The following is a 25,729-nucleotide window of genomic DNA, read 5'->3' as shown; positions in this document are numbered from 1 at the left end:
CTGCAGTGCACTCATCACTGCACCTCCACTCGCCTCATTAAAATAATAATAATACCTAGGAAACTAAACTATACAAATGGGGAAAAGATTAATTCAATAATTGTTGTTCCCACTATCAACTTTGGCTGTTTATCTAATAAACAAAATAATTTATCTCGCAACACTGAGCTATCGCTAATCTGCATATTGATGGTATTGTATCAATATCAGCCAACACCGCAACACCCATCACGACTGTTTAACTAATCGTGACCTGAAATAGTTTTTTTTTCCCCCGTGGGAGGTATTGAGTCTCAATTGGCTGTCACTGGTGGTATCACTTTGGACTCTTGTTTAAAAAAAAAAACATGTTTGAGTACTTTTCTGTATTACAGGAGCAACATGACAAAGGTTGTTGTTGTTGTTGTTACAAAAAGGTCAAGGTGCAGCCCTGTAATTGCTTACTCATGCCACTGCTGGCAGGAGGGCCTCCACTAAAGGGGAGCTCAATCGCATGTTTGGTCTACTCTGCCATGCTAACCGGACGTTTTTGTATCTAGACATTCCACCACCACACGCGATCTGCCGATTGACTAACTGTGGAGTAACCCACTCGCATATTCGCTCTGCTTAGTGGACAAAGGCTGAGGTGGGGGGGGGGTAGATTTTCATGAAAACGTGTTTTGACAGAAGCACGATCACAAAGCCTGTTGGTGTCTGAACATGTAATCATAATGTACAGTAGAGGGCAGCATTCACTGTTCATGCTGCGATTTGTAGTTCGAACACTTTCTGTATATGACGAGTCACTTGCCGGACAGATTGCAGCCTTCTTGATATCGATTGGCCATTGCATTCACACGGTCTGCATTGTATTTCTGTTTTACAATCGAACGTTTCCCAATCGTCCTTCCACAGTCGTGGCATGCGATGAGTGACATTGCCCTCTGGAAAGCAACAGCATCGCATCGCATCAGCGAATGGCCGTGGAAGACGACAATGCATAACTACGGGGTGATCCATTCAACGATACCGAAATCGGTTCCCAGAGCAGTGAGCGATTTGTTCCTCGAGACTTTCGTGCGTTCGATTGGCCGAGGTGAAACGATTGTGTGAGCCCCCCCCCCTCCTCACCGAGCACACCTCACTTGACCCCCAGCGCATGATTTCTTGCGCAGTCACATCGCCGACCGTGCGACGAATCCACAAAGATATCAGCGGCCTCGGCTTGTGCATCGCCATTGAATGCTGCGAGCGAATCGCGTTGGGGGAAAATGCATTCGGAAGTGTCCAAAGATGTTTCTATGCGTGTATTGAGATTGGTTTGAGACTTGCAGAGGGCTTTGGATTAAAATCATTTCTCAGATCTCTCGGTATTTTAGGAGAGGGGTTATAATTGGAGAACCCTGTACAGCTGGGGTCAATCGAGTCAACTTTTTAGCGTTGGGACGGCTGACGCAGGCTGAGCACCACTCTCTTGTGCTCGAGCCAAAACTGGTCGTAATATTTAACACAAGTGGCATTTTCTTTCCCTTCAAGTTCACTAGTTCGCCAAACCTTGCGAGCTAGAGCAATAACGCATCATCGACAAAAGCAGATCTATCTTTCATTTCTCATTCCGTTTAGCATGTAACATCTGTTACATAAAGTGTGTTTTAATATTAACCGTGTCATGCCCACCCACCCCGGCCCTTCAGTAACCGTGACCTTTAAACAAAAGGCACGCTCCAGGGCTGCGTTAAGTAGTGCTCTCTCATCTAACGCTGGCTATTGTCTCAAGTGAAACATCTCGTTCTTGAGAGCTGAATTGATAACTGCGTTGCGTTTAAGACAATATCCTTCAGAAACACGGCCATTGCAAAGACGACGTACACTTTGTGAGATAGGCATTGTTTATAAAGGCGATTACTGGACAAGACTTTTCGATCAGCATTCCAGCAATACAAATGGGTACAACATAGGTAGTGAATCGGCAGGTTGCACGGAGTGGGGTAAGCGTTGCTACTCCCACCTCTTCCAAGATATCTGGCCAATGTGGAAGAGTAGGCCAAAAAATACCCTCTTCGAGGTTCCTCCAGTGGTGGACCTTCCATGGGCATGAGCTTGTAGAGAGCTTGCAGAGCTGCACCTTTTCCACCTTCACCAAAAAAGCATGGCAACGTTTATGTGACTCTTGCAATGCTGCACCAGAGTTACATATTACTTGAGATGAGAACGTTTTCGGCTGTGACTCAGCGTTAGTCCGATTTGGAAATCACCTCTTCTCTCCCTGTAAATGATAGAAACACAAATGACAGTATACAGTGTTATCGTATCCCCCCACAGATTATGAGACACACTTTCCCGCCCCCCTGTATTTTAATGCAAAAGTTGGGGGGTGTCCATCTTATGAATCTAAACTGGACCTCATAGCGTGGTGCCTCTAACCACTATGTTAGGATCATGCAAATGTAAGATATATTTTCATACCGATGAATACGAATATATTAAATGTTATTGACCTTATTCTGATCAGGAATGCAAATGATAGCGTTTTTTTGCGATCTAAAATTTGAAGAAAAAAAATTCAACGGACGAAAGCGATGCAAATGTAATGAAACCCTCGCGACCTGTGGAGTGGTAGCCAAGGGGGCATCCACGGAGGAGATGGAGCGACAAAATCTGCTAATTTACAGGGGCCAAATGGATTGTTCCATTGCAAGGCAGGGACCATGAGAGATGGTGACGACTTGGGGAGGCCTTAATCCAGCAGTGTATAGTTCAATGTCGATGAATGATAACAATATATATTTAAATAACATTTCTTTTACGGAAACGTCTGAGCAACTGCGATGTTGATATAATTCTGTGTGTTTCTCTATGTGAGCTAAGCAGTGCCTTTATGATTCAGAATGGCCAGAAATGTAGTATTATAATAAGACGGTTACCTATTCAGTGTTTTCTTTTCATCTATTGGCCAGGTCGAGGAGCTGTCGACCAATCAGTTACAAGTTCACATTTCAGAGAGGGGGGTCAGTCATCTCAGCTTATCATCCCTCTAGAGTCAATAAAATGAGTACCAATTTTAGGAAAGTCAACAGTGGTTGTATGGATAGACTAACCCTGAGCAAATGAATGCAGAATTTCTACCAGAGGCTCAGCATTGTGAGCAGGAGTTGAGTGCAACCCAACATACCCAATTGAGCAGGAAAGCACTGTTTATGTATAACTCTAAATGCGACTCTCCGTAAACATACATTGTCTGCTATGTGCTGCCAGTCTTCACACGAAAGGAGCTTTTCGAAATAAAGCAATGCCGCTTATGACACGTAGAACATACACCAGCAATGCACGATAACCAATGCCGATCGCAACACATATCGCCACCATTACCGTCCAAACAACCTCGCAACACAAATATGAACGTCCCTCGTAATCATGTGAGAATGAAACCAACCCAGGGCAGCTGATCGGCACAGGCTGCACGGTGTTGCGTGATTGTGTTTTGAGGGCACTTGGCAGTGTAGGAAGGGGCAATGTGTCTGCATCGCTGTCTGGGTCACCGAGCTGGAGTTGAACAGAACTTCTATAGAAGACGCGTGCGTGGCTTTTGAACGCACGTGTTTGCGGATGGTTTTAGGCATTTCAGGGCAGGATAGGGCAAGCGATTTTGAAGCTGGTAATATATAACATCCCAGGCGGGCGTTATGTACACGTGTAAATGTACAGCCCTTTGTCAATCCACTGCTGGATAAGGGTCTCCAAATGGCATAGGGGTCGTGGGGTGTTGTTTGACCATACTTAGTCGCACAGGTCAGTGTGGGTTTGGCGAAGACAAAAGTGCATGGATTTATGAACATACAGTACGATGGATTTTCCTTCCCTGGCCTCTGCTGCCCACCACGAAGACAAAGACCCCCGTATAGCCTGTAACAGATTGGTTGGGGCAAGTGCTGTTAGCGAGCACCTATGAAGGCCGGAACGGCACACGAGGGGGAGGATGGCCAGCACCACGCCCGGCCGTCTTTGTCTCCCCAGTGGCGATGTTCACACATCGCGCCAGGTACTCATTTGAGGCTGAGTCTACCTAGAGTCGCCTGGTTCGAAGCGCAGCGCGCTAACTGTGGCACTAGCGCTCCCCACCACACGCAGTCGATAACACTCGTTACATATGGTGTTTACCGATCCAAGCACTATCCAGGTTCAACCTGGCTTAGCTTGCGAGACATGACGAGATTAGAGACTAAATAAAAAACAGCAGCCTTTGATGGGCATGTCCTGGGCACACGATGCAGGAGGGCAGCTCACGAAGACTTAGAGACTGGCGGCCAAAGTGAAGTCCGAAATTTGGACAGCGGCAGTGATGAAACAGTAAGAATGGTCTTCTTGGTTCTTTCGGTAAAGTCACGTAGAAGGGAAATAATAAAATTGTAAAAATTAAACAGGGCTGTCGGAAAGACAGCGTCTCATTCAGATGCTGTCTTTCCGACAGCCCTGTTCTTCACCTGAGGACGGCTGCTTGCGTTGTGGCCGAAACGTCGTGAGAATTTTATTTTATTATGTTTTATTTGTATTATTTTATTATTTCCCGTCTACGTGACTTTACCGAAAGAACCAAGAAGATGAATCCCTGCAGTCACGAAAGCTTTAAATCGAAAAGTAAGAATGGTCCTTGAAGGGCAAATGTCGACTGTATAATAAGGGGATGATGCGAAGCGAGAACGTGGCGGCGATGTTAATGATGCTGTAAGAGAAGAACTTGGAGGTCGGGCTTGTACTTTATAAACCACCACGGCATCTATACTAAACTCCTTAAAAAAGTTTTTTTTTAAACAATGGATTTATTCACAACTGGCGCGTCTGAGACACGTGGCGTCTGCTTCTTGGGCGAGGCGATGCAAAAGTTTAGAGACCGCGGCGTTTTTGATCTACACAAGTATATATAATTAATAAGGCGTCCACACAAAATGTAAAATGCTTTAAAGTAACGATTTAATTGCTACCGCAAAATTTGGAATTGATTGGACAACAGGAAGTAGACTAACTTCTGATTACAAGATTTGACCACGACAAACATCGGAGTCAAGTTAAGTATAAAACCGTTGAAAAGGGCAGGAAGCGATGGCGACATGTGGCATCGTCAACAGCGCTGGGTCGCGACAACCTCCCGGCACCGTCTCGTTCGTGTTCCTGCACTGCGTTAAACACACACAAAACAAAAAACAAATCACAGCAACCCATTGCTCGCTCTCCCAGCCTCACCCCAGACGAAGCTGTCTAATTTCTCCCCAGCGACGTAGAGACAGCCGACTGCGAGCACGGCAAGAGCGAGAAGCGCACCCAGCACAGGACGTGCGAGCCGTGCCAGGAGTGGGTAAACGGAGATCCCAGCTGCTTGCTGCACCCACAGAACCCTGCAAAGAGAACACGGTGCTTTGTATTCGCGGACGGCTGGGGAATAGAGTAGCGCTCCATCGCTATCTATTTTTATTATATTATTCTCATTGTTTACGGCGAATGCCGCATATCCAGCGTCTTTGTGAAACCACTGCCAGATGACGGCGTTCCCGACTAACAAGAGCCATATATGACGTGGGGCACAAAAAAATGGCCCAAAATCTGGTTCCTCCATCCTGAACTGCTCCTGCGTGACACCATTAAGACGGTACAGACATTGTGTCAATGCACTGCTAGATAAGGGCTAGCCCCATGCCATGTGGGTCGTGCGGGTTATTTGACCATTATTTGCCACTGTGGTCAGCGAGTGTTGGTGAAAGCGGGGGGGGGGGGGCAGCAGAGGCATAGAAGTATAGTGCAACAATGCCTTTTGCTGCGCTTGCTCTCCGCTTGCCTATAACTCCAGGGCTATAATTCGTAGGCTGCATTGGCAATGTCAAACCAGACGCAGCGAGCGCCTATATCCAACCTCTGTATTCAGTAAAGCAGGCTTTAGGGTGGCGCACATTTTGCGAATGTTGATGCTCGTAACTTGTACAAGCGGGCAGAAGTCAGAGACTGCTTTGAGCATGTGGCACTGACTTCACGACAGGATTAATAACGAACTAAATATAATTGCGCTGTTTTGTGTATGTGGTTTTTTTCTTTAGCGACGGTCGGTTTGTTTGCTTTATTCATTTTAGCCGGATCTCCTTCCATTACAGTACTTGGCACTCTGGTCAGTGAGTATTGGTGAAAGGTGGGGATCCGGGGGAAGAAAAAAACAGCTCTTTCAAAGGATTCTAACCTGGCAAGAAGTCAATAATTAATTCACAGCCTTTTGCTAGTTCACTTTTGGGGGAAGGCCTCCCAATGCTTTGTGAATTATGGGGGTTGTTTGTCCATATTTCACCATCCCTGGTCAGTACGGGTTCATGTATCACTCGCCACTGATGTCAGCCATGGCCGAGAATCAAGCATCAGGTTCCCAACAAGTTCAACGTGCCGTGCGTGACGGGCAGTATCGCACCACCGTTCTTCACAAAGCAAAGTATGCATGTGTATTGTGATTAATCTCTTCAGCTGGATTGGCACGATTTCTAAGGGAAGGTTGGAAATTCGAATTGTCAGTCGGCACTTCACATGTGCTCAATAAATTAGTACCACCTTGTGGGAAGTCAATAACGGTTGCTTTATGGAGAGACTGACCACCACCAAAGGAATGTGGAATTTCCAACACTGGCTCCGGGTCGCCAAGTGAAAGAGGTACTGCACCATTACTGTTGAACGCAGAAACAAATGTCGTTTGAATGTTGACCTATTCTTACTATAATAGTAATATTAACCTTGGAAAATCTCATTTGAGTCTTATAACTCTTTTTGCCGGAGTCATGTTTGATAAATTGTCTTTTTGAGCATTACTTTGCTTTATGCTGGGGGAAGCTGGAACACCCAGATAAAGCCAAACTCGTAAAGCAAGCAACTAACACTCAACACGTCTGATCCAAGGCGCAACCTACTTCATGTACCACTACCTCCGTGCCACCTCCCTGGCCTGCAGGCACGTGCACATTTCTCACACAAGTGTGATCTCTACCTGATCCACCAACCCCAGCACTTGCCAAATGTCCCGGTTTCAGGAAGCCTTTTGTGAACATCAAGCTTTTCGTCTCAGTTTTAAAATGTTCTGGTGTCATTTCATGCACGCTGTGGACAATTGACGGCGGACCGTCATCGGAAAGAGTGAGGCTACTCAAATTGTAGTCGGAGGAGCCAGTGGTTGAGGGTGCATCCATATGCAAATGTGGGAATGACTAACAAAGAGAAGGAATGACTGCCGGCCCACCATGTAAGCATGTTTAACTTTTTTCGCGCCCGTGTCTAGCCAGCCGTGCTAATCGGTGGTGCGGGGGAAGGACAACAAACTAAACAACAAAACGCAGTTCTAAGGAAATGTATTTAACGTCTAAATTTAAAAGTGCATAGCTCCAGCGTCTTCCTGATATCGGAAGGAAGAGCGTTCCAGAAGCGCATCGGAGTGCGCGCGATACAGGGACCGTCTTTGTTGCGATGGCTAGCCACGTGTCCTGGTTAAGCCACGTGTCCTGGTTAAGCCTCGCAAATCGTTTGCAGCAATAATATATTTGTACCTGATGATGGTTGCTTGTGTTGCAATAGAAACGTCCTATTGTAATATTATATTGTATTTCTTTCTCCGTGACTTCACCGAAAGAACTAAAGAGCAATAATATAATCAACCACTCCTCCAGAGCACCGTATTACAGGCACGCATCACCACCAAACACCACCACCACCACCACGGGTGGCCACCCATATGTAATCGCCACCCGTACACTCATTCCAAACGGTCACGACCAGAGGAGGCCTTTCAGCGGCAGTCGATCTATTCTTTCAGGGCCCGGGGATACATTGCTACGGGCACAATAAATCATCGGGCCGGCCGCAGTGACTTGAGAAAGCGCATGTATTAAGTTGCTATTGAGTAACCCATACAGTGTGGGGTCAGTTTTGACTCGGGTTACCGTGGATTACATTTTCAAAAGGCACGGGAGCTCCAGCGTGCACGGCAGCCGGATACTGTTACTACTAATGCGGCGGGCTTGGCAAAGTTTACTCCGCTCTAATAATCATAATTGATATCGACTTACAGGCGAATCCACTGCTGGATAAAGCAACTTGCCAATCTGTTGCCGTTTGTTGAAAATTGCCATCCGTGTGTGTTCGATGACGATGTCGAACACAGGCGGAGGACGCGCTCGAGAGGCGAAGCATGACACGGATGACCTCAAAACGGTGCAGAATGAACAGCATAGGTGCGCGGCGAATCAAATGTTGAGGGGGGTGGCAGTGGACCAGCGGATCAAGGGGAGGTCAGGATCTGTAGCTCTATGCAATTTGCAAAAGGACACGCTTGACCCGATTCGTAACTCTGCACACAAGCGAGGCCGCACTTGAACTTTATGGCGGGATCCCAATGGTCCCATGAGCCCCCGGCTCTCGCATCAACTGCGTTGCGACGTCATTTTATGTCTGTTGAAGGCGAACGACGCGGCAATCTATTCCGCACGACGAACTCTACACGATGCGCTAATCAAAGTTTTGTTTCTTCTGCGCATTCGTCCTCGCCGCTGGGCTTGGACACGACAGGATGATTCGCGCCAGGTTGGTCGCGGCGTTGGTGTGCGCGGTGTGGGACGGAGTCGCCAATTTTTTTTTACTAATTACGATTTTCACTTCCGTTTATTCGGGACCCCGGGGTCCCGCCATAAGGTTCAAGTGTTGCAGTGTTTTCTCCTCCCCCCGCCCCCTCCTCTAACGTGTGCTTCACTGGGTAAGCTGCCTCCTTGACCACATCGGATGAAGCATTATGCTAATACTCTTGGGTTCTTTGGGTAAAGTCACGTAGGCAGAAAAAAAATGTATTTTTCTACCCACGTGACTTTACCGAAAGAACCAAAGAGTATGGATTCCTGCAGTCACGAAAGCTTCAAATCAAGATCATAATGCTAATATTTAGGCAAAATAGCTCGATGTCTAACCAGGCTGATGCACATCCCGCCTTGGACAGCATCAACTGTTTCATCCCCACTTTTTAGTGGGGTTTTAAACACTGTACGTTGTTTAACGGTGGGTTTTTTTCAGGTTTTTTTTTGTTTGTTTGTCAGAAACTTGGGCGTATTCCGATTACGCGTTGGTGTCACGCGTTGACATCTCGCAGAAAGAGACGACCCCAGAATGAACAACGTACATCGCCGAATAACTCGTTGCTTCTCACCCAGTGTCACGCCGGCGCCAAACCTGAGCGGTCAGTTGAGCAGCCAAATCGCGATCGCGACCGCGCAAACGTAAATCGCCTGCCGCTCTTTTTAAATCCTTTATATTAAGTTCGCGTGCTTGCTTGCTTGCTTGCGTGCTTGCTTAGGACCGTGCAAATCTTTCGGTCGTTTTTTAACCCACTTCCCGTGATCCAATCGAGCTGACATTTTCCACACAGACTCGTTGTGCCAGACAATTATTGTTCGTGAAAAAAAATTCCCAAAATGTTACACTTTTTAGGCAAAAAAAATTTATTTTACATATATTCAAATAGAACGCATTCATGGCTTTGGCTGAACGTCAGAGTGTAGGAGCCCAGAGCGTAACCCCTCCACAGGCCGTGGCGAAGTAGCGCAGTTGGTAGCGCCCTCGCTTCCCATGCGAAAGGTCGCGTGATCGATCACCGCGTCCTCCACAGGCGAATATATTATTAAATCCTTTATATTAAGTTCACTTGCTTGCTTAGGACCGTGCAAATCTTTCGCTCGTTTTTTAACCCACTTCCCGTGATCCAATCGAGCTGACATTTTCCACACAGACTCGTTGTGTGTGACAATTAATTTTCGTGAAAAAAAAAAAATGTTACACTGTTCAGGGAAAACAAATTAAATATTTAATTACCAATTGCTTAATGGTGGCAGACAATCATCTGACGCATAGGTAGCAGCCATCTCAAGCCAGAGGACGAGAGGACTCTAGCCGCCACGCATATAAAGGATTTATAGTGAAAAACTTTGTTATTACGGGTTTACTTTATATTAAGTTCGCTTGCTTGCTTAGGACCGTGCAAATCTTTCGGTCGTTTTTAACCCACTTCCCGTGATCCAATCGAGCTGATATTTTGCACACAGACTCGTTGTGCGTGACAATGCATTTTCGTGAAATTTCCAAAAATGTTTACTGTTTAGGGAAAAAAATATATATATTTAATTACCAATTGTTTAATGCTGCCAGACAATCATCTGGCCCATAGGTGGCAGCCATCTCAAGCCAGAGGACGAGAGGACTATAGCCGCCCCGATGCCACGCATATAAAGGATTTATAGTGAAAAACTTTGTTTTTACGGGTTTACTTGTTTGTCCACATCCGAGCTGGCGGTTGCGCAACGGTGACATCGCAACGGCGCGCTTCATGGATTGCAGCAACCGGTCGCAGGTCGCGCGACGAAATACTCAGCGACGAATCGCTGAGCGGATCGCCGCTTTGAGAGTGGAGTTGTCTTGAGTGTGAGAAAACCGGTTGAACAGCTGATCGCTCAGGTGTGTGGACCCGGGTTTCAGATAGGACTCCTACGTGACATGTCAAGAGTGTTTGTTACGCAACAATCGACCTCCATTTTACTCCGCAGAGTTGGAACGGTCCCCAATCAGTCGCGTTCAAATGAACAAGGTGGAGCGGTGGCACTGCAGTTAGCATGCTACGCTTGCCAACGCAACAACATGAGCGTGATTCTCGGCCACAGCTAACATTGGTTTAACACGTAGGCTTTCGCGACCGATATTACTCATAATATAGGTTTTTGGGTCAGATCGCGTTATTTATAAATGTGTCGTAACCCTCCACCACCCGACACGGCCAAACAGTAAAAAATGTGTCACGTTTTTGCTGCTGCTCTATTTAAGACCGGGAGCAACAGGAGAACTTCACCATTCTTGCCCGATGAAGCTGATTGTAATTACCAGCGAAACGTCGTACTCAAAGTTTAAAATGCTGTTGATTCTCTCTTCAACACACCGGTGGGCTAAATAATCTAACATTGGTTACGAGTGATATCTGAGCCAGTCATGAACCCTCTCCTTCAAACACAGTGGCTGAAACGTGCTTACGTATGACGACGTAAGCACGTTAGTGCGAGCCCTCCCGGAAGCCATAGAGAATGCATTGCAGCGCCCCCGTTCGAAAAAAAACATCTTTGAATGTAAGTCTATGGGACCACACGGGGCGATTCTCAGCCAGAGTGAAATCGCCCAAAAAGAGGCGGTACTCCACAGAACGTGACATGACGCTGAGTGGACTATATCCAGAGGCACAGTGACGGCTAGCGTGACTCTGTGGTTGAATGACATTGGTGGTGCGTCGCCCAATCGCCCTAATGAAGAAACCGCCCCTGGCCAAACAACCCCATGACTGGCATGGAGAGGCCTTCATCCAGCAATAGATTAAAAAGAACTTTAAACAAATATACAGGCACAATGTCGTCTCTCAATATGGAGTGCAAATAGAATGCAAAATATATATTTTGTTCATTTCTGGGCCAATGTTTGTTTAAGGAGGCAAACTCCGGACTGGTCTCGACTTTTTGAGTTTCGTCAGCATTGTGTTTCTTGTCACACAAATGCTGCCGAGTTGCTAGATGTGTTGTTGGTGGATAGCAAGAGCACTCCACCAACTTCTGGAATGCTGATTGATTGTTATTTTCAGAGATGAGCCGCCCAACCTGCAAGTGCTTGAAACCCACATTTGAAACCCAACATCTTCGTGGTTTTGGCTCATTGCTCAGGTATGCATTTTGAGCCCTGTCTGTCAGCCAGTTTTTTTTCTCAATTGCTATTCTCGTGACCCAGCACAGTGCACTGTTTCATTGCAGTATTACCTTCATGTTCTGTTCATATACAATAATAATTGACATTCACAAAGCGCCCGTAAACAATCGTTCTTAGGGCGCTATGCATGAAAAGGCGGAAATAGTTAACATCAACCAAGGAAAGGTGATGTAACAAAGACGTTTGAAAATAACTAAAGAGAGAAAGCGATTTTAAACAGATCTGTTTTTAGTCGAGATTTGCAGTGTCTTGGAAGTCCTGACCTCGAAGGGCAACGAGTTGCAGAGTTTTGGTGCCGCAATTACAAAAGGCACCGCCACCCCCAAGTGTGAAGCCGAGACCGTGGGACAGTGAGCAATGCACAATCCGATGATCTTAATAATCTTGATGGAATATATGGCTGAAGGAGGTCATGAATGTAGGGAGGAGAAAGTCCATTTAACGCCTTGAATACTAGTAAGATAATCTCACAATCAATACTGGTACGGTCAGGGAGCCAGTGAAGGGACAGGACGGGTGTGAGATGATCCTTAAAGGTTGTAGGGGCACGACCGAAGCTACCGCACAGGGCGTGCACCTGTGGTTGGTAGTCATAGAACACTGTGCTTACTCGTTGGTTCTTTCGGTAAAGTCACGTAGGTATAAAACATAAAATTAAAATTAAATCACGACGTTTCGATCGCAACTCAAGCGACCGTGATCAGGTGGAACCGATACAGCAGGGCAACTGCTGTTTTCTACTTACGTGACTTTACCGACAGAACCAAAGAGTATGGATCCCTGCAGTCACGACAACTTCACATCTAGAATGAACACTGTGCTGTGGTGGGCTGCGAGGACAGGAGTTGAAGCACTGCTGCAAACCGCAATTGTCCAGCTTGCCAAAGTATTATGATCTTATAAATATGACTATGTTCCTCGAAAAGCCCCCCCCCCTCCTCCCAGCTTCCCCCTGCCACCCCTACAAACCCCTCCGATCATCACCCTCCTCCACCACCACCACCACCGGCGCTCCCAAGGACCCTTGAACTTGAAATTTCCATTCGCTCACCTCGAGTCGCGAGAACGGCACCATCAATAATGACAATGCCTTCAAGTCTTAATTGAGGTCGCAATGTGAAATCTCACGCGCCGCCTGCCACACAGCCCCAAGACCTCGTCGCTCCTGCCGCGCGGCTGCGATCGGCCCACAGCCCCTGCTGCCCCTTTCACCACTCTCCCATCATCTCGCACGCACGTCTGAGTCGAGGGAGTGCGATAACTTTGCTCAATCCGGGTTTGACGCGAGGCGCACAACCAAGATGTCCCTACCAGCCGACGTAGGCGACGCTGAAGAGAATGGTGCCGAGGAGGCCCATGGCTCTGCTTGGGTAGCGATGTGGCGTCATGAGGATCTCCAAGAGCAGGAAGAGCAGCACGGTGCTGTGCTGGGGGTAACAGGGGGGGTGGGAGCGGGGAACGTGCGCGTGTCTTTTTTAAAACAAAAATCCCCGAGCTTGTGTATGTGGAGCGGTGATCGCTGGCGCTGCACGGTTTGAACCCATGAGCAGGGTCGGGTTAGGTTTGTTGTAGTCTTGGGGGGCATCTATCTGTATTTTCACTTCATTACCTTGATTGTTAAATACCTCCACATGTCTCCGTGTTGCTTAGCTTGGCTATACACGCATTGTAAAACTAGATGAAGATGAAAATTTAACAACAAAAAATTAATTTTAGCCCATAACTGGTAGTAATACAAATTTGTTAGGCCGTGGATTCACCAAATGACCTATCGGGTGCATCACCACGGTGCTGCATTGCAACCATTATAAAGCAGAGAACAGTACATATTTTTAAATACGACTAAACATCCCACGTCACGTTCTCCCTGTGGCACAACTGATGAAACTGGCAGGTGACCTGACCGCGGGTCGAGCGATGGAACAGAGCAGTTCTGCGCCAACCGAACACAGCGGCTTGGTGAAACATGCGGAGTTGTTCCGATCCGTGCGCGCGCACGCTACTTATTTGGTTGGAATGTTGTATTCTCAGCCGTACTCCACTTTTTGTGGTGGGCCACTAAAAAAGGGGAACCCCCCGTGAGCTGCAGGCCTTAAAGCCCCCCCCCCCGCGCTAGCCGGACATTGTCCACGAGCATCTCTCCCGGAGAGAGCCTCACCATGCCGTGGTGGAGCCAGGCGGGGATGAAGGAGTCGAGCACCTGCGGATGGACCATCTCTCTGTCCCAGGAGTACATGGCCCAGAAGGCTATGACCACAAACTGTGGGGGGGGGGAGGACGGAAGAGACACAGGAAACCGAAACACGCAACCCACTTTCTGCCTCTGAGTGTGATTCCAGACTGACCGTTGTCTCACCCCGACTGTGTTCAACCACCGCACAGCAGGTCGCAACCCTTGCTGCTTCTTTTTCTCGCGCTGCTCGACATTGGAATTCCTATCGTAAGGCGACGAGAGCTCGAAAGTAATTGGGGAGGCTTTCAATCCGTGGCTGACGATGATAATGAATGTGACTTTGGTCATTCAAGATGTGAAATTGTCAGAAAGCTGCGTGAAAAACGATGCGCAGATTTGTTTCATTCAACACGAGAGGGGTCACGTGAGGTTAACCAACTGCACGACCACTCATCACGAGGACACGTGCGGATGTTGAGGCCGTCCTGAAACCGGGATTACTCACGGTCCCAATAGGGAAAGCGAGGACGGTGAAAATGCGATCCCGTAGCCGCGTGAGCTTCGTGAGCTGCTGATCCATCGCCAAGCCGCTACCGCCCTTGTGCAGGAACTTGGAAGCATCTCCCAAGACCGCGACGGCAAAGAAACACGTTTGAATGACCTTCAAAATACACATTACACACGGACAAAGGTACAATGCGCACTTAACCCAAAGCATAATGCAATGCCAAAAGCCATTATGGGCATAATGTTGATGTGTGACATTTCGCCTCCATCACCTCCAAGGTGTGTTTTCAATTTTTCCACCACGTGGTTTTTTTCATGAAGAGAAAAGCGGTTTCTTTTGTTCACTGAAACTCCAGTGGTTCTCAATCCACCGATGGTTGAACGTCTCTCCCAGGCCATGTCAGTCATGGGGTTTATTATTATTTTTACCTACCATACTTCACCACGCTGCTCAGTGCAGGTTGGTCAAGGGGGTACTGAAAGAAGGACCGATTCAGATATCACTGGCCAATGATGTAGGCCGTGGCTGGAAATCAAACTCGCGTGGCTCGGTTCATGGCGCAGCGTGCTAACCACGGTACCACCACTCACTCTGAGTCCCCACGCCAAACCTTGTCGACCTAACGTGCACTGCTCCATCCTGCACATTCCTCCTTTACCCGATTACATCGGCAGGGCTTTCTAGCTTGAGATAAATCTCGGTCGTAAATCTTTCAATGTTAATCATTAATCTTGGCAACGGATCCAGAAATTCGAGATTTAGGCTGTGATGCATCATGGGGAAAACCCACGATTTATTTTTTGTATGGCGCGCGTAGGTGCTGAATATGCATATCAGCCTGTTCTGAGCCAACGCAGACTTTCACAACGTCACCCAAGAAAATGCGTTACGTTCAACCCCCGAAACATGTGCGGTTCCTGTATATTGTTCGACAAAGCTTCGCACAAGGACACTGGAATCTCACAGCCCACGTAAAAAACAGACACACACACAATGAGGGGGGGGGGCGACTGGCCCGTAAAAAAACAAAAACCACATGCGCCGTGCAGGCACGCACACAGGCACGCACGCGGTGGGGCCTAAGCCAAACGTCCGCAACGACTCGACGGGTCCGGGGCCATGTGCGCTAGCTGCACAACGCGATACCGGAATGAGTGCGGTTCGTCGAGATATTTCCCGAGACATAGTGGGCGTCATTGTGCAAGTGTTTTCTTAGCCTGCAAGTAACCCCCCCTCTCCTCCTCCTCCTCCTCCACACCCACCCAGTCCAACACTGCACTAGGAACCAGGTATGTGTGGTCATGCTTTCAAAGACATGCAGTAAGCAGCCCACACAAACTTAAAAGTCTGCCCCATGTCTACTGGGGCGGGGAGGGGGGGGTTGAAGCTCGTTATGGAAATGTGATAGTTCACTCAGCCCAAGGCCAGTAACGCAGGTAAAAATGGAAGCTCATAACATATATGAATATAATAATAGCGACAAACATTGTTCACGTGAGCAAGGGATCTATGCTACAAGTCACTCTGACGCATTCACATTCATTCAGGATGGCTCACAACGACCACTATTTGCGACGATGTTTGCACCAGGTTTGGCGCACTTTCATGCAAAGTGTAAAAGTCTCGCTGGGAAGTCATGGGGAAGGTCCAGGTGTTCTGGGCTAACCAACTGAGATGACTGACAGATGCATCACCTTGCACTCCCCACCGCCCAGCAATGTTCATAGTTGAGAGCGTCGCTTATTTGCTTTCCACTGTTGCTGGAGGACGACTGGCTCCAGCTGCCCAGCGGGCTCTTTCACGAACGGCCCCTACAGAGACCGATGCTGACACTATTGGTGCCAGTCACTGCCAATTCCACTCGCCTACAAGTCTTCTTTGCCACGTTAGTCCATCCATCCGCTCTTCAGCCCGTGCGGCACCCACTAATCCCATTTAGCCCCTCGATCTGGACAAATACTGTATAAGTTTCACGGACATGTGATGGTTGGGTTTGTGGGCTACATAACCCAGCCAACACATACTTACCTGCTGGAGGAGCTCACTGACGGGACTGTCTCCAAATCTTTAAAAGTTCTGTGAGCTCGCACAATCCGCCCTGGTTACACCAAGGATGGATGGTTGAACCCAGGATGGATTGTAGGCAGGTCAGCTAGCACAGGTGTTTAAACGCATAGAGAGGCCATGCCAGAGAATTACGTGAAGTGACAGGCCTGGCAGAGTTTACAGCATTACACAGCCGATCTAAAAATAATTACACTCGACTGATTTGGGTTGAGACCTCTGCTGCCGAACTGGAGCTGGCCATGGGCAGCCTGGTGCCGCCAGTTCCTGCACACATTCAGTTGTAAAGAGCTCAGACTCCAAATCTCTCTTTTTTTACAGTGGGTCGCTACTTCCTCCAACAATTGAAGCTCCACATCTCTCGCATTCTCAGCCCTCGTGGTCACATGATGCTGTAAGTTATTTCTGCCCCGAGACCTCACCAAAAATGTGCAGCGAAGTTTTGGACCTGATTCCCGCGGTTGGAGAGGAGATAACAATTCCTCCCATGAACAAGGCTGTCAATAAGAGTATCGCTATGAAGCAGTTTCAGTGCTGTTAAAGAGTTATTAATGGTCCGCTCAACCTGTCTGAATGTGCATATCCTAATGTCAAGAACAAGGGCCCACATTCACTGTTCCAACACTACGTAGTTCAGCAGAAGCTCTTGGAACTGGCGTACTTTGAACTAGCATATGTGGATGCACTTGTAACAGAACAGCGTGTTCGTTATAACAAGCCAACGGGATGCACCAAAATCTAGCAGTCTCCTACAATTCTTGCGTAGCTGACTTGGTCAATGCATTTCAGTCACTCCCACCGAGGTGCTCCCATAGATTTGGGCATTAAAGTCACTTAAGAAGATTGCTCTATTCTGAGGGGCCAATTCATCCCACACCTGGGAAATTAGGTCACAGTAAGTGATCTGACTGTTCAGCCTCGCCTGCATCCCACCATGGATGTTTTAGTACGTTGGGGAGCATCGACAGCCACCGCCCGCCACAGTTCCGTTCTTCGCCTCCTGTTGATCTGGAGGAGAGTTCACCACATCCTGGCACACGCACTTCACTGCCACACGGGCACAACCTATCGTGCACACAAGACCAATATCCCCCTTATAGCCTTGAACAGACTGTTGGGCCAAGTGCTATTAACGAGCACCTATTAAGGCCGGCACGGCACACGAGGGGGTGTGGGTGGACAACACTGTGCCCGGCCGCCTTTGTGGTGGCCCCATTGCTGATGTTAACACACCCGCACCAGGCACACGAGTCATTTGAGGCATATCGCCCTCGGAGAGACCCCACGACTGGTTCAGATATTCGTTACTTTTCGATTTAAAGCTTTCGTGACTGCAGGGATTCATATTCTCGGTTCTTTCGTTAAAGTCCCGTAGAAGGGAAATAATAAAATAATAAAAATAAAACAATAAAATGCTCACGACGTTTCGATTGCAACACAAGCAATCATCATCAGGTGTAAAACCCACGGCAATAAAATTTGCTTGCCGTGGTTTTCACCATAATCGAAACGTCGTGAGAATTGTATTGTTTTATTTTCATTATTTTATTATTTCCCTTCTTACCGAAAGAACCAAGAATATATTCGTTACTGTTATCGGACATCGAACTCAAGCCAGCGGGTTCGTAGCGAAGTTATTATATGCGCGCGCGCACACACGCCAACAGACGCGCTGACACATTCGCACTCTGATACACAAGTCGAAATACTGCAAGAGCGCACGCACAGCGCTCTCACGCACACAACAACAGCCGCCATTCACCACTAAGTGGCGTTGATGTCACTGCGGTGCTCGTGTTAAGCTCGGCGCACCTCGAGGCCACGCGAAGTGTGGAAGGCTCCGGCTGACAGGAGGTCGCGGGATCGACCCCGGCAAGTGCCGTGGATCGACTGAGATGGCTGGCGGATGCACCACCTGTGCCCCCTACTCTGCCAACTCGCTGCTTGGTAGTTGCCCGGCGCTCCGCTCATACACACAAATTCCCCACATAGCCTGAACATCATTTTGGGGCAAGTGCTGTGAGCGAGAACCTATAAAAGCAGGCACAGCACACGAGGGGGTGGGTAGCCAGCGCCATGCCCGCCCGCCTCTGTCTCCCTAGTGGCGGCATCAGGTATTTATTTGAAGCTGAGTCGACCTAGGGGAGGCCCAGGACTAGTTCAGATAATCGTCACCGGTGTTCACCGTGAGCGAGAATTGAACTCTGCTCGCCAGGTTCGTAGCGCAGCGCGCTAACCGCTACACAACCGCTCCCCACACACACACAGGCTCACACACACAGAAACTCGCACACATACACAGACTCACACACAAACAGACTAGCACACACACACAGACTCACACACATAGCGTGCATGGATGTATGGCTCTAACATCCTCTTCATGACTCAGAGCTCAAGAAGAGCAATGCAAAGCTGCATGACGAATGTGAAAATTATGATTGAGCGTGAAGTCGGGCATTCCTCGACTTACGAACGAGTTATGTTCTGAGACTCGTTCTTCAGTCGATCTGTTCGAATCTCTCACAACTCAAGATTAATTGTACGTACTGTAATTAAAATGCGTTATGGTTCAGCAAAAAAAGGAACGCATTGCTAAACTCATGAATAAGAAGACGCGTTTTTACATTTGCATGCAATCCTGTAATAAATACTGCACCGTAAATGAAACGTAAAATAAAGTAATAAGAACGATAATTCGGTTTTATTTTCACGTACCTTGAGTCCTGATTGCTGGGGCTTGCTCTTCAGAGAGGGCGTGCATCACGCGGGGTGCTGGAACCCGTTAACACCTCGCGGGGGATCGCTCTGCCGAACAAAATCGCTCCGCGGTTCGGGTCGTAAGCACGGCCGTCCATAAATGACGTTACGCGATTTTGGACGATTTTTGACCCCCCTCCCTCGTCACACGGCGTCAGAAAAAGTCAGACCCCCCCTCAATTATGACGTCATAAAGCTCTGCCCCCCCCCAAATAAAACATGCTTCAAATCGCTTTAGACTATTGTCATTGTAGACCATATTTTATGTGCCGCTGCACTCTGGTGTCGTAGGAGAAAACGTTTAATAAAAAGTCAATTTAATTAAGTAGAACGTGTTGTCTATATTTATTGAAAGTTGCGCATTTTGATGTGACGTCACATTCCTCACCCCCCCCCCCCTCGTCACACATCGTCACAAATGTCTGACCCCCCCCCCCCCCTAGGTGCCTGACGTCATTTATGGACGGCCCCTAAGTACGGACGAAAGTTCGCAAGTCGGATGGTTAAACGTGGTATAACATCTTACGGCGGTTTGTTCATTAGTGCGGGTGTTCGCAAGTCGTGAGTTCGTATCTCGGGGACTGTCTTGTGGATCAAATAACCCCTCCCCCCTCCCCCCAGGTTCTTGCACCGCCATGGAGCTGTGCATGTAAATGTACAGATGTATCATTCATTTGCCTTACATTGTCATTTCTACTCAACCACGAAACACGTTCTTTGGGTGAGAACGCGTAAACATATATAAATGTGTCGTTTAACCCGCCACCACCCGACACAAACCTTGCTAATTGGCTGTGTCGGGTGGTGGCGGGTTTCACGCCACATTTATATATTGACGCGAATTAACCCTAAAAAAAACCCCTGTGTAATGGATTATATTGGTCGCGATAGCCTCCTACGTGTTCTACTCAACCATTGCAGTTACACTTGTATCATTGACAGGCTGTTACCTTCCAAGTATACGGGACAAAACATATAATAAAATTATGTACGCAACAAAAAGGTTTTTACTTAACGATTTAAAACCATCGTAATCTGTTTGGTACACATTGTGACGTCGTGTGAGGTCATCGTCTCTGCAATAGGCTGCAGAGTCAATGTTTGCCAACTATTGAACATCGCGGTACGGTCTTCGCTGTTGACTTTAAGCGATGCATTGAATCATTTTTGCTTAAAGTCGATGGAAGTTCTGAACACAGAAGGATCACAGACGAGATTATTATGACTCCCAAAAGCATGCAAGCCTCGCATTCACGGTGTCGCCAACAACGCATCTCCGATTGTGCCCGTGACATTGACGGGAACTGCATTGACTTCAAAGCACACCGCCCAGTGACGTAATTAGCGACCCTTCACTAGCAATAGGTGTGATGCTGCGCTTAAGTTTGGAGTAGGGGGGGGGGATAGGTGACGCAGTGGTCCTCGCGCTGAACTATGAAGCCTGGCGACACGCGTGTCATGCCCGTCAACGGCTATCACACGTGGTGAGTGATATCTCAGCCGGTCCTGGGTCCCTATTCTATTCTTGCGTATTCAAATGCAATATGTTCAGGTGCTAAATGCCAATGTCGAGGTCTGCTAGGCACGAGAGGGCTTCAGGAGAGAGTCTGTGTAGTTTGTCTATTCCTCCATTGAAGGAGCGCAGACTACACATTGGTTCATACTCTTAGGTTTTTTCGGTAAAGTCACGTAGGTAAAAAATAAAATTAAAAGTTAATAAAAGTAATAATGGAAATAAAATAAAATAATAAATCACGACGTATCGGAGGCAACACAAGTCTCCGTCATCAGGTGGGACCGTCACAGCAAAAATTACTGCATCAAGGGTGTGACGGTCTGACAATCCCACCTGATGACGGAGACTTGTGTTGCCTCCGAAACGTCGTGATTTATTACTTTATTTTACTTCCATTATTACTTTTATTAACTTTTATTTTTTACCTACGTGACTTTACCGAAAAAAAACTAAAAGTATGAATCCTTGCAGTCACGAAAGCTTCAAATCTAGAATGACACATTGGTTGACTCTGCGGTCCATAGTCTGGGTTGCGTCGCCACAGTCACCCTACTCTCTACCGTGGCTTGTGTCTCACTTCCCATTCACGAAGGAGACGCGGGCATCGGCTTGTGGATGTTCTCATGCGGTTGACGGTTACACGAGTGTCTTCGAGGAATGTCAATGCTAAGAGGTGCGATGTTTGAGTCTTGAATGAGGTCCCTATAATTTTTCTTTGGGTCTTTCGGTAAAGTCACGTAGATAGGTTCAAAGAAAATGACAAAATAACAAAAAACGACGACGTTTCCATCGCAACACAAGCGTCAACCTGATGACGACCGCTTGTGATGGCGACCGCTTGTGTTGCGATCGAAACGTCGTAGTTTGTGTTATTTTGTCATTTTCTTTGAACCTATCTACGTGACTTTACCGAAAGATCCAAAGAATATGAATTCCTGCAGTCATGAAAGCTTTAAGTCAAGATTTAGGTCCCTATAAACCAACCCGCTCAGACCAGCCAGTTGAAGTATGATCAAGCAACATCACGTGACTGGTACGTCGCGGGAAGGCCTTCGTCCAGCAATTGATCGAAACAGCCAATTACCACTGCTCTATGTCGAATTTATGGCAGGTCTCTGTCGTAGGGTAATGTTTAGAGCGTTTTCAACTCGCAATCCAGAGGTCGCTGGTTCGGTTCGATCTCCTGTTCACCCAGTCGTGTGTATGAGGGCCCACACATTTCGATTTAAAGCTTTCGTGACTGCAGACCAGGTCTGTCGGGGAGACAGACGCTGTCTCCCCGACAGACCTGGTCTTCACCTGAGGACGGCTGCTTGCGTTGTGGCCGAAACGTCGTGAGAATTATTTTATTATGTTTTATTTTTATTATTTTATTATTTCCATTCTACGTGACTTTACCGAAAGAACCAAGAAGAGGGCCCATACAGTCGATCGGCAAGCCGCGTACGGCGGGGTAGAGTGTGGGTACTCCCCAGAGCCATAGCTGGCATTGCATGTCGCCCAGGGCCAACGTCGCCCCCTTCTCCACGATGTCGCGGCGTCGGCACCGCCTCACCAAAAATGTGAGCCACAAGGCGACACCTGATCCCACCCCCGAACCCTTAGACCGAGGCGGCCGACCCGGCGGCTACAACACCGAGTACTTCGACCTCGTCCAAGACACGTGGCCAGCGTGGAAGGGTAGGCCAAATACCCTCGACAGGAGCCCTTTGGAACTTCCTCCAGTGGAAGCTGTTCTGCCAGCAGTGTCGTGAACAAGAAATTGCAGGGCTGCACCTTTAACACTTTTTAAATATTTATTGATGTGATGCGTGCCACCACTCACCGTGCATGAACAAAACTGACGCCCAAAGCACGGCGCAAACGCACTACATGTTTGACGTTATATAGTGCGTGAAGTGTACACACCAGAATCACAGTTTTCAACGTTGACGATGTTGACAATGGGTGTCTATTCTTGGAAACGAGAGTCATTGCAGGGTTAACACTGCGGGGATGAATGACTTAAGACGGTTATTACAAAATATGTAGTGATACTGCTTTGGCAGTGGTGCACAAATAACAATGACCAACAAAAGCACAACACATTCGTCAATAGCATGTGGCCTTAAAAGGAAAAAATATAGAATAGGCGACGTTTCGAGCAATGGCCCTTCTTCATAGCGTGTACATAGAGAGGGAGCTTGAGTTATTAATAGGTGGAAGCCAAGTATGCACTATGGGCCTGATAAGAATTACATTTCAAAAGTGTTTCCTGGTTTACAGTTGTAAATTGGCGTATGAATAGTCACATATACGACGATATTGAGTAACGGACACGCACTTCAAGGAATAAAACATGTCTTATTACATAAAATAACGTGCATTACTTCTGTGTGGATACGTACTTCGTGAGTGCACATTCTGGTGTTCCAGAGAGAACGGGTGTGCATTTCAAATGAGCATAAGATAAACACAATATCTATCCACTGCTGGATGCAGGCCTCCCCACTCCGTGTCGGTCACGAGGATTGTTTGACCATACGTCGGCATGTTGGTCAGTGCAGGTTGGTAAAGGCGTAAGGTTCAGGGCGGGTTCAGATATTGCTCACCGCTAATGTCGGTCGTGGGCGGAAAATTGAACGCAATTGTGCTGAGTTCATCGCGAAATGTGCTAACCATTGCGTCACCATTCATGAGCACCGACTACAGAATCGCATAATGTATTTAACTTAAATAATTAAAGTATTTGTGCACCTGCCAATAGCTAACGATAATGCATAAACTCCTAAATTCTCATATTTTCAAAGCTCCACAATGCAGTCTCTAACTATGCCAATCAGCTATTATATGCGTGCTCTCTCCTTGCTCTGAAGAAGGGGCATTGTCAATAACGTTCAACTCAATTTTCTCTGCAATAAGGCAATGCCAATGATGATGGATGGATGGTCTGTAATCTTTTTTTCACTGGGTCTTTCCAACTGTACTCTGCAATATTTTGAACTTAATCGATAAATGGCACAGCCCCTGACTAATAATATTTTTTTGTGAAACTCTCAAGCCATTTAGAATCGCAGTGAGCTGAAAAGAAAATCTGCACGGATTACATAATTAACACACAAATGAAAAAAAAAACACGTTTTAAACCGTACAGCATCATGGGAAAAAACTGCAATGCATCATTGGAAAAGCACAGAGCACGTATGACATATAAGTGAATATTTACATCGACTCTTAAGCTCACTATCCACGCGTCGGCTTGCGTGTGTACGAATCGATGTTTTCAACTTGTAGATATTGTATGTAATTGGTTGACGTGACCACTACCCAGAGCAGTCCCTAATATTCGTTCCGTTAAAAATGTTTCAAAATAATTCATTTTTAATCGAATTATGACCCATGACACGCGGCGATTCATGCCATCTCCGGCTACGAGTGAGGAGGGTTAAATAATTAGGTACAACGCGCCGTATATTGTTAATATTATCAAGTGGATTTTTTTTTACATGTGAAGTCATTATTCTAAAGAGCAGACCCTTGTGCTGTCTTCCACATTTTAATTGTGGTTATCACAACGTATTACAGTCACAATAATAGATAGATACCCATACCTTCGCGATATGTTAAATATTAATAGGAATACTCGCATTGTTAAATACATGGCATACATTAATTAATAAACCGCCGCTATGTATGTGGTTGCGGTGCTGTAGAATCAAGCTCACGGATGCAGTTCGCAATCTGAACCGTGTTCAAAAGAGTGCGAGTGTCCATAACCCAGGGACTCGACAATAACACGAGAGACCACTGCATCGTTTATTTGAAATACGCAAGGAACGGGGTCTAAATACAGCAGTGACAGAGCCGAGACGTGATCGCGGTCGCGCGTCACATTACATACAGCAGCACCATGATGACCACCACCACCACCGCCATCACCACCACCACCACAACCATCAGCACATCTCACCACGTTGATGTAAGTGAGGAATTTCCAGCTGCCGCCGTACGTCTGCTGAGCAGGTATGTCCACGGCCCTGTAGGCGCAGAGCACTGAGAAATAGGCGAGCAGTATGGACACTCGCAACAGAGGGGCCGGAATCAACGCCATCGCCCTAGCCGTGCAGAGCACACTGGGAAATGTAAAAGCTCCCCGACGCGTCTTTACATCTTCCAGTCTGCATCTCCCCTCACTGATCCGCGCCCACAGTACTGAAATACTGTTTCACGTCTAGAGGAGTTCATATCTCCCGCGAGCTAATACAGCAACCTCGTCGACATCTCACAGTCTGTACATACCCTGATGACCGACCACTAAAAAAACACATCGATACACCATACTGTACCACGATATTTTAAACAATAATAATGACGGTAATCATCATCGTCCATTTTAATGTATGGACATGTTCGGCGAGCACGTGTTGTAGTACGTTTTGCAGCGTGGGGGCGCTTGTGCGTTTTCTCTCCAGTGCGTTGCGTTTGTTTGGGTCTGTTGTGGAGCAAAGACCAGCGAGGACTTGAGTGAAAACTCCAGGTTCTATTAAGCACAATCCCGTGTGTGCACAGTCGGCACAGACAAATTAAGAGAGAGATGTGTGTGTGTTGTGTTAAGCGCCATTGAGTGTAGGGCAACGGCAAAGGCAGATTAAGGTGAAGAGGGACGCGGGTTCAGCACCCCCTGTATGTGGACAGCGACACAAGCAGGTGAAAGCCGACTGCAACTTCTCTTGGGTTCAGCACCCCTGTATGTGGACAGCGATACGAGCAGGTGAAGGCCGCCGGGGACTTATCTTGGGTTCAGCACCTCTGTGTGTGCACAGTAACGCAGGCAGACGAAGGCCGACAGGCATTTGGGTCTTTTTATTTAGAATCCCCTGCGAGTGGACAGTAAGGACGTCAGCGATATTCAATGGGCATTATTTAACCAGGTTTGAGGTCATGTATGTACACA

General features: G+C 47.4%; 1 protein-coding gene across 5 annotated transcripts; it reads right to left on the bottom strand.

The window, feature by feature from the left end:
• Positions 1–1,814: 1,814 nt before the first annotated feature.
• On the bottom strand, positions 1,815–25,065 carry AIG1 (androgen induced 1). Of its 5 annotated transcripts, XM_078856730.1 has the most exons (7): positions 18,333–18,769; positions 14,454–14,609; positions 13,934–14,035; positions 13,087–13,202; positions 5,221–5,372; positions 2,907–2,948; positions 2,218–2,248 (listed from the first exon to the last, which is right to left on the bottom strand). In XM_078856730.1, exons 1-6 carry the CDS (start codon positions 18,522–18,524, stop codon positions 2,929–2,931), a joined length of 738 nt encoding a protein of 245 aa, XP_078712856.1. In that variant the 5' UTR covers positions 18,525–18,769; the 3' UTR covers positions 2,218–2,248; positions 2,907–2,928. The 5 variants fall into 5 exon arrangements, with proteins under 5 accessions (XP_078712855.1, XP_078712856.1, XP_078712857.1 ...); XM_078856729.1 differs by lacking the exon at positions 2,907–2,948 and having other exon boundaries at positions 1,815–2,248; XM_078856731.1 differs by lacking the exons at positions 2,218–2,248; positions 2,907–2,948; positions 18,333–18,769 and adding an exon at positions 24,746–25,065 and having other exon boundaries at positions 4,457–5,372.
• Between the last annotated feature and the right edge of the window lie 664 nt (positions 25,066–25,729).

This window comes from Lampetra fluviatilis, chromosome 5 (assembly GCF_964198595.1).
Source record: "Lampetra fluviatilis chromosome 5, kcLamFluv1.1, whole genome shotgun sequence".
In the NCBI taxonomy this organism is placed as follows: Eukaryota; Metazoa; Chordata; class Hyperoartia; order Petromyzontiformes; family Petromyzontidae; genus Lampetra; species Lampetra fluviatilis.
The sequence above is the reverse complement of the archived record's forward strand: the minus strand, read 5'-3'. Positions and strand labels throughout refer to the sequence as shown.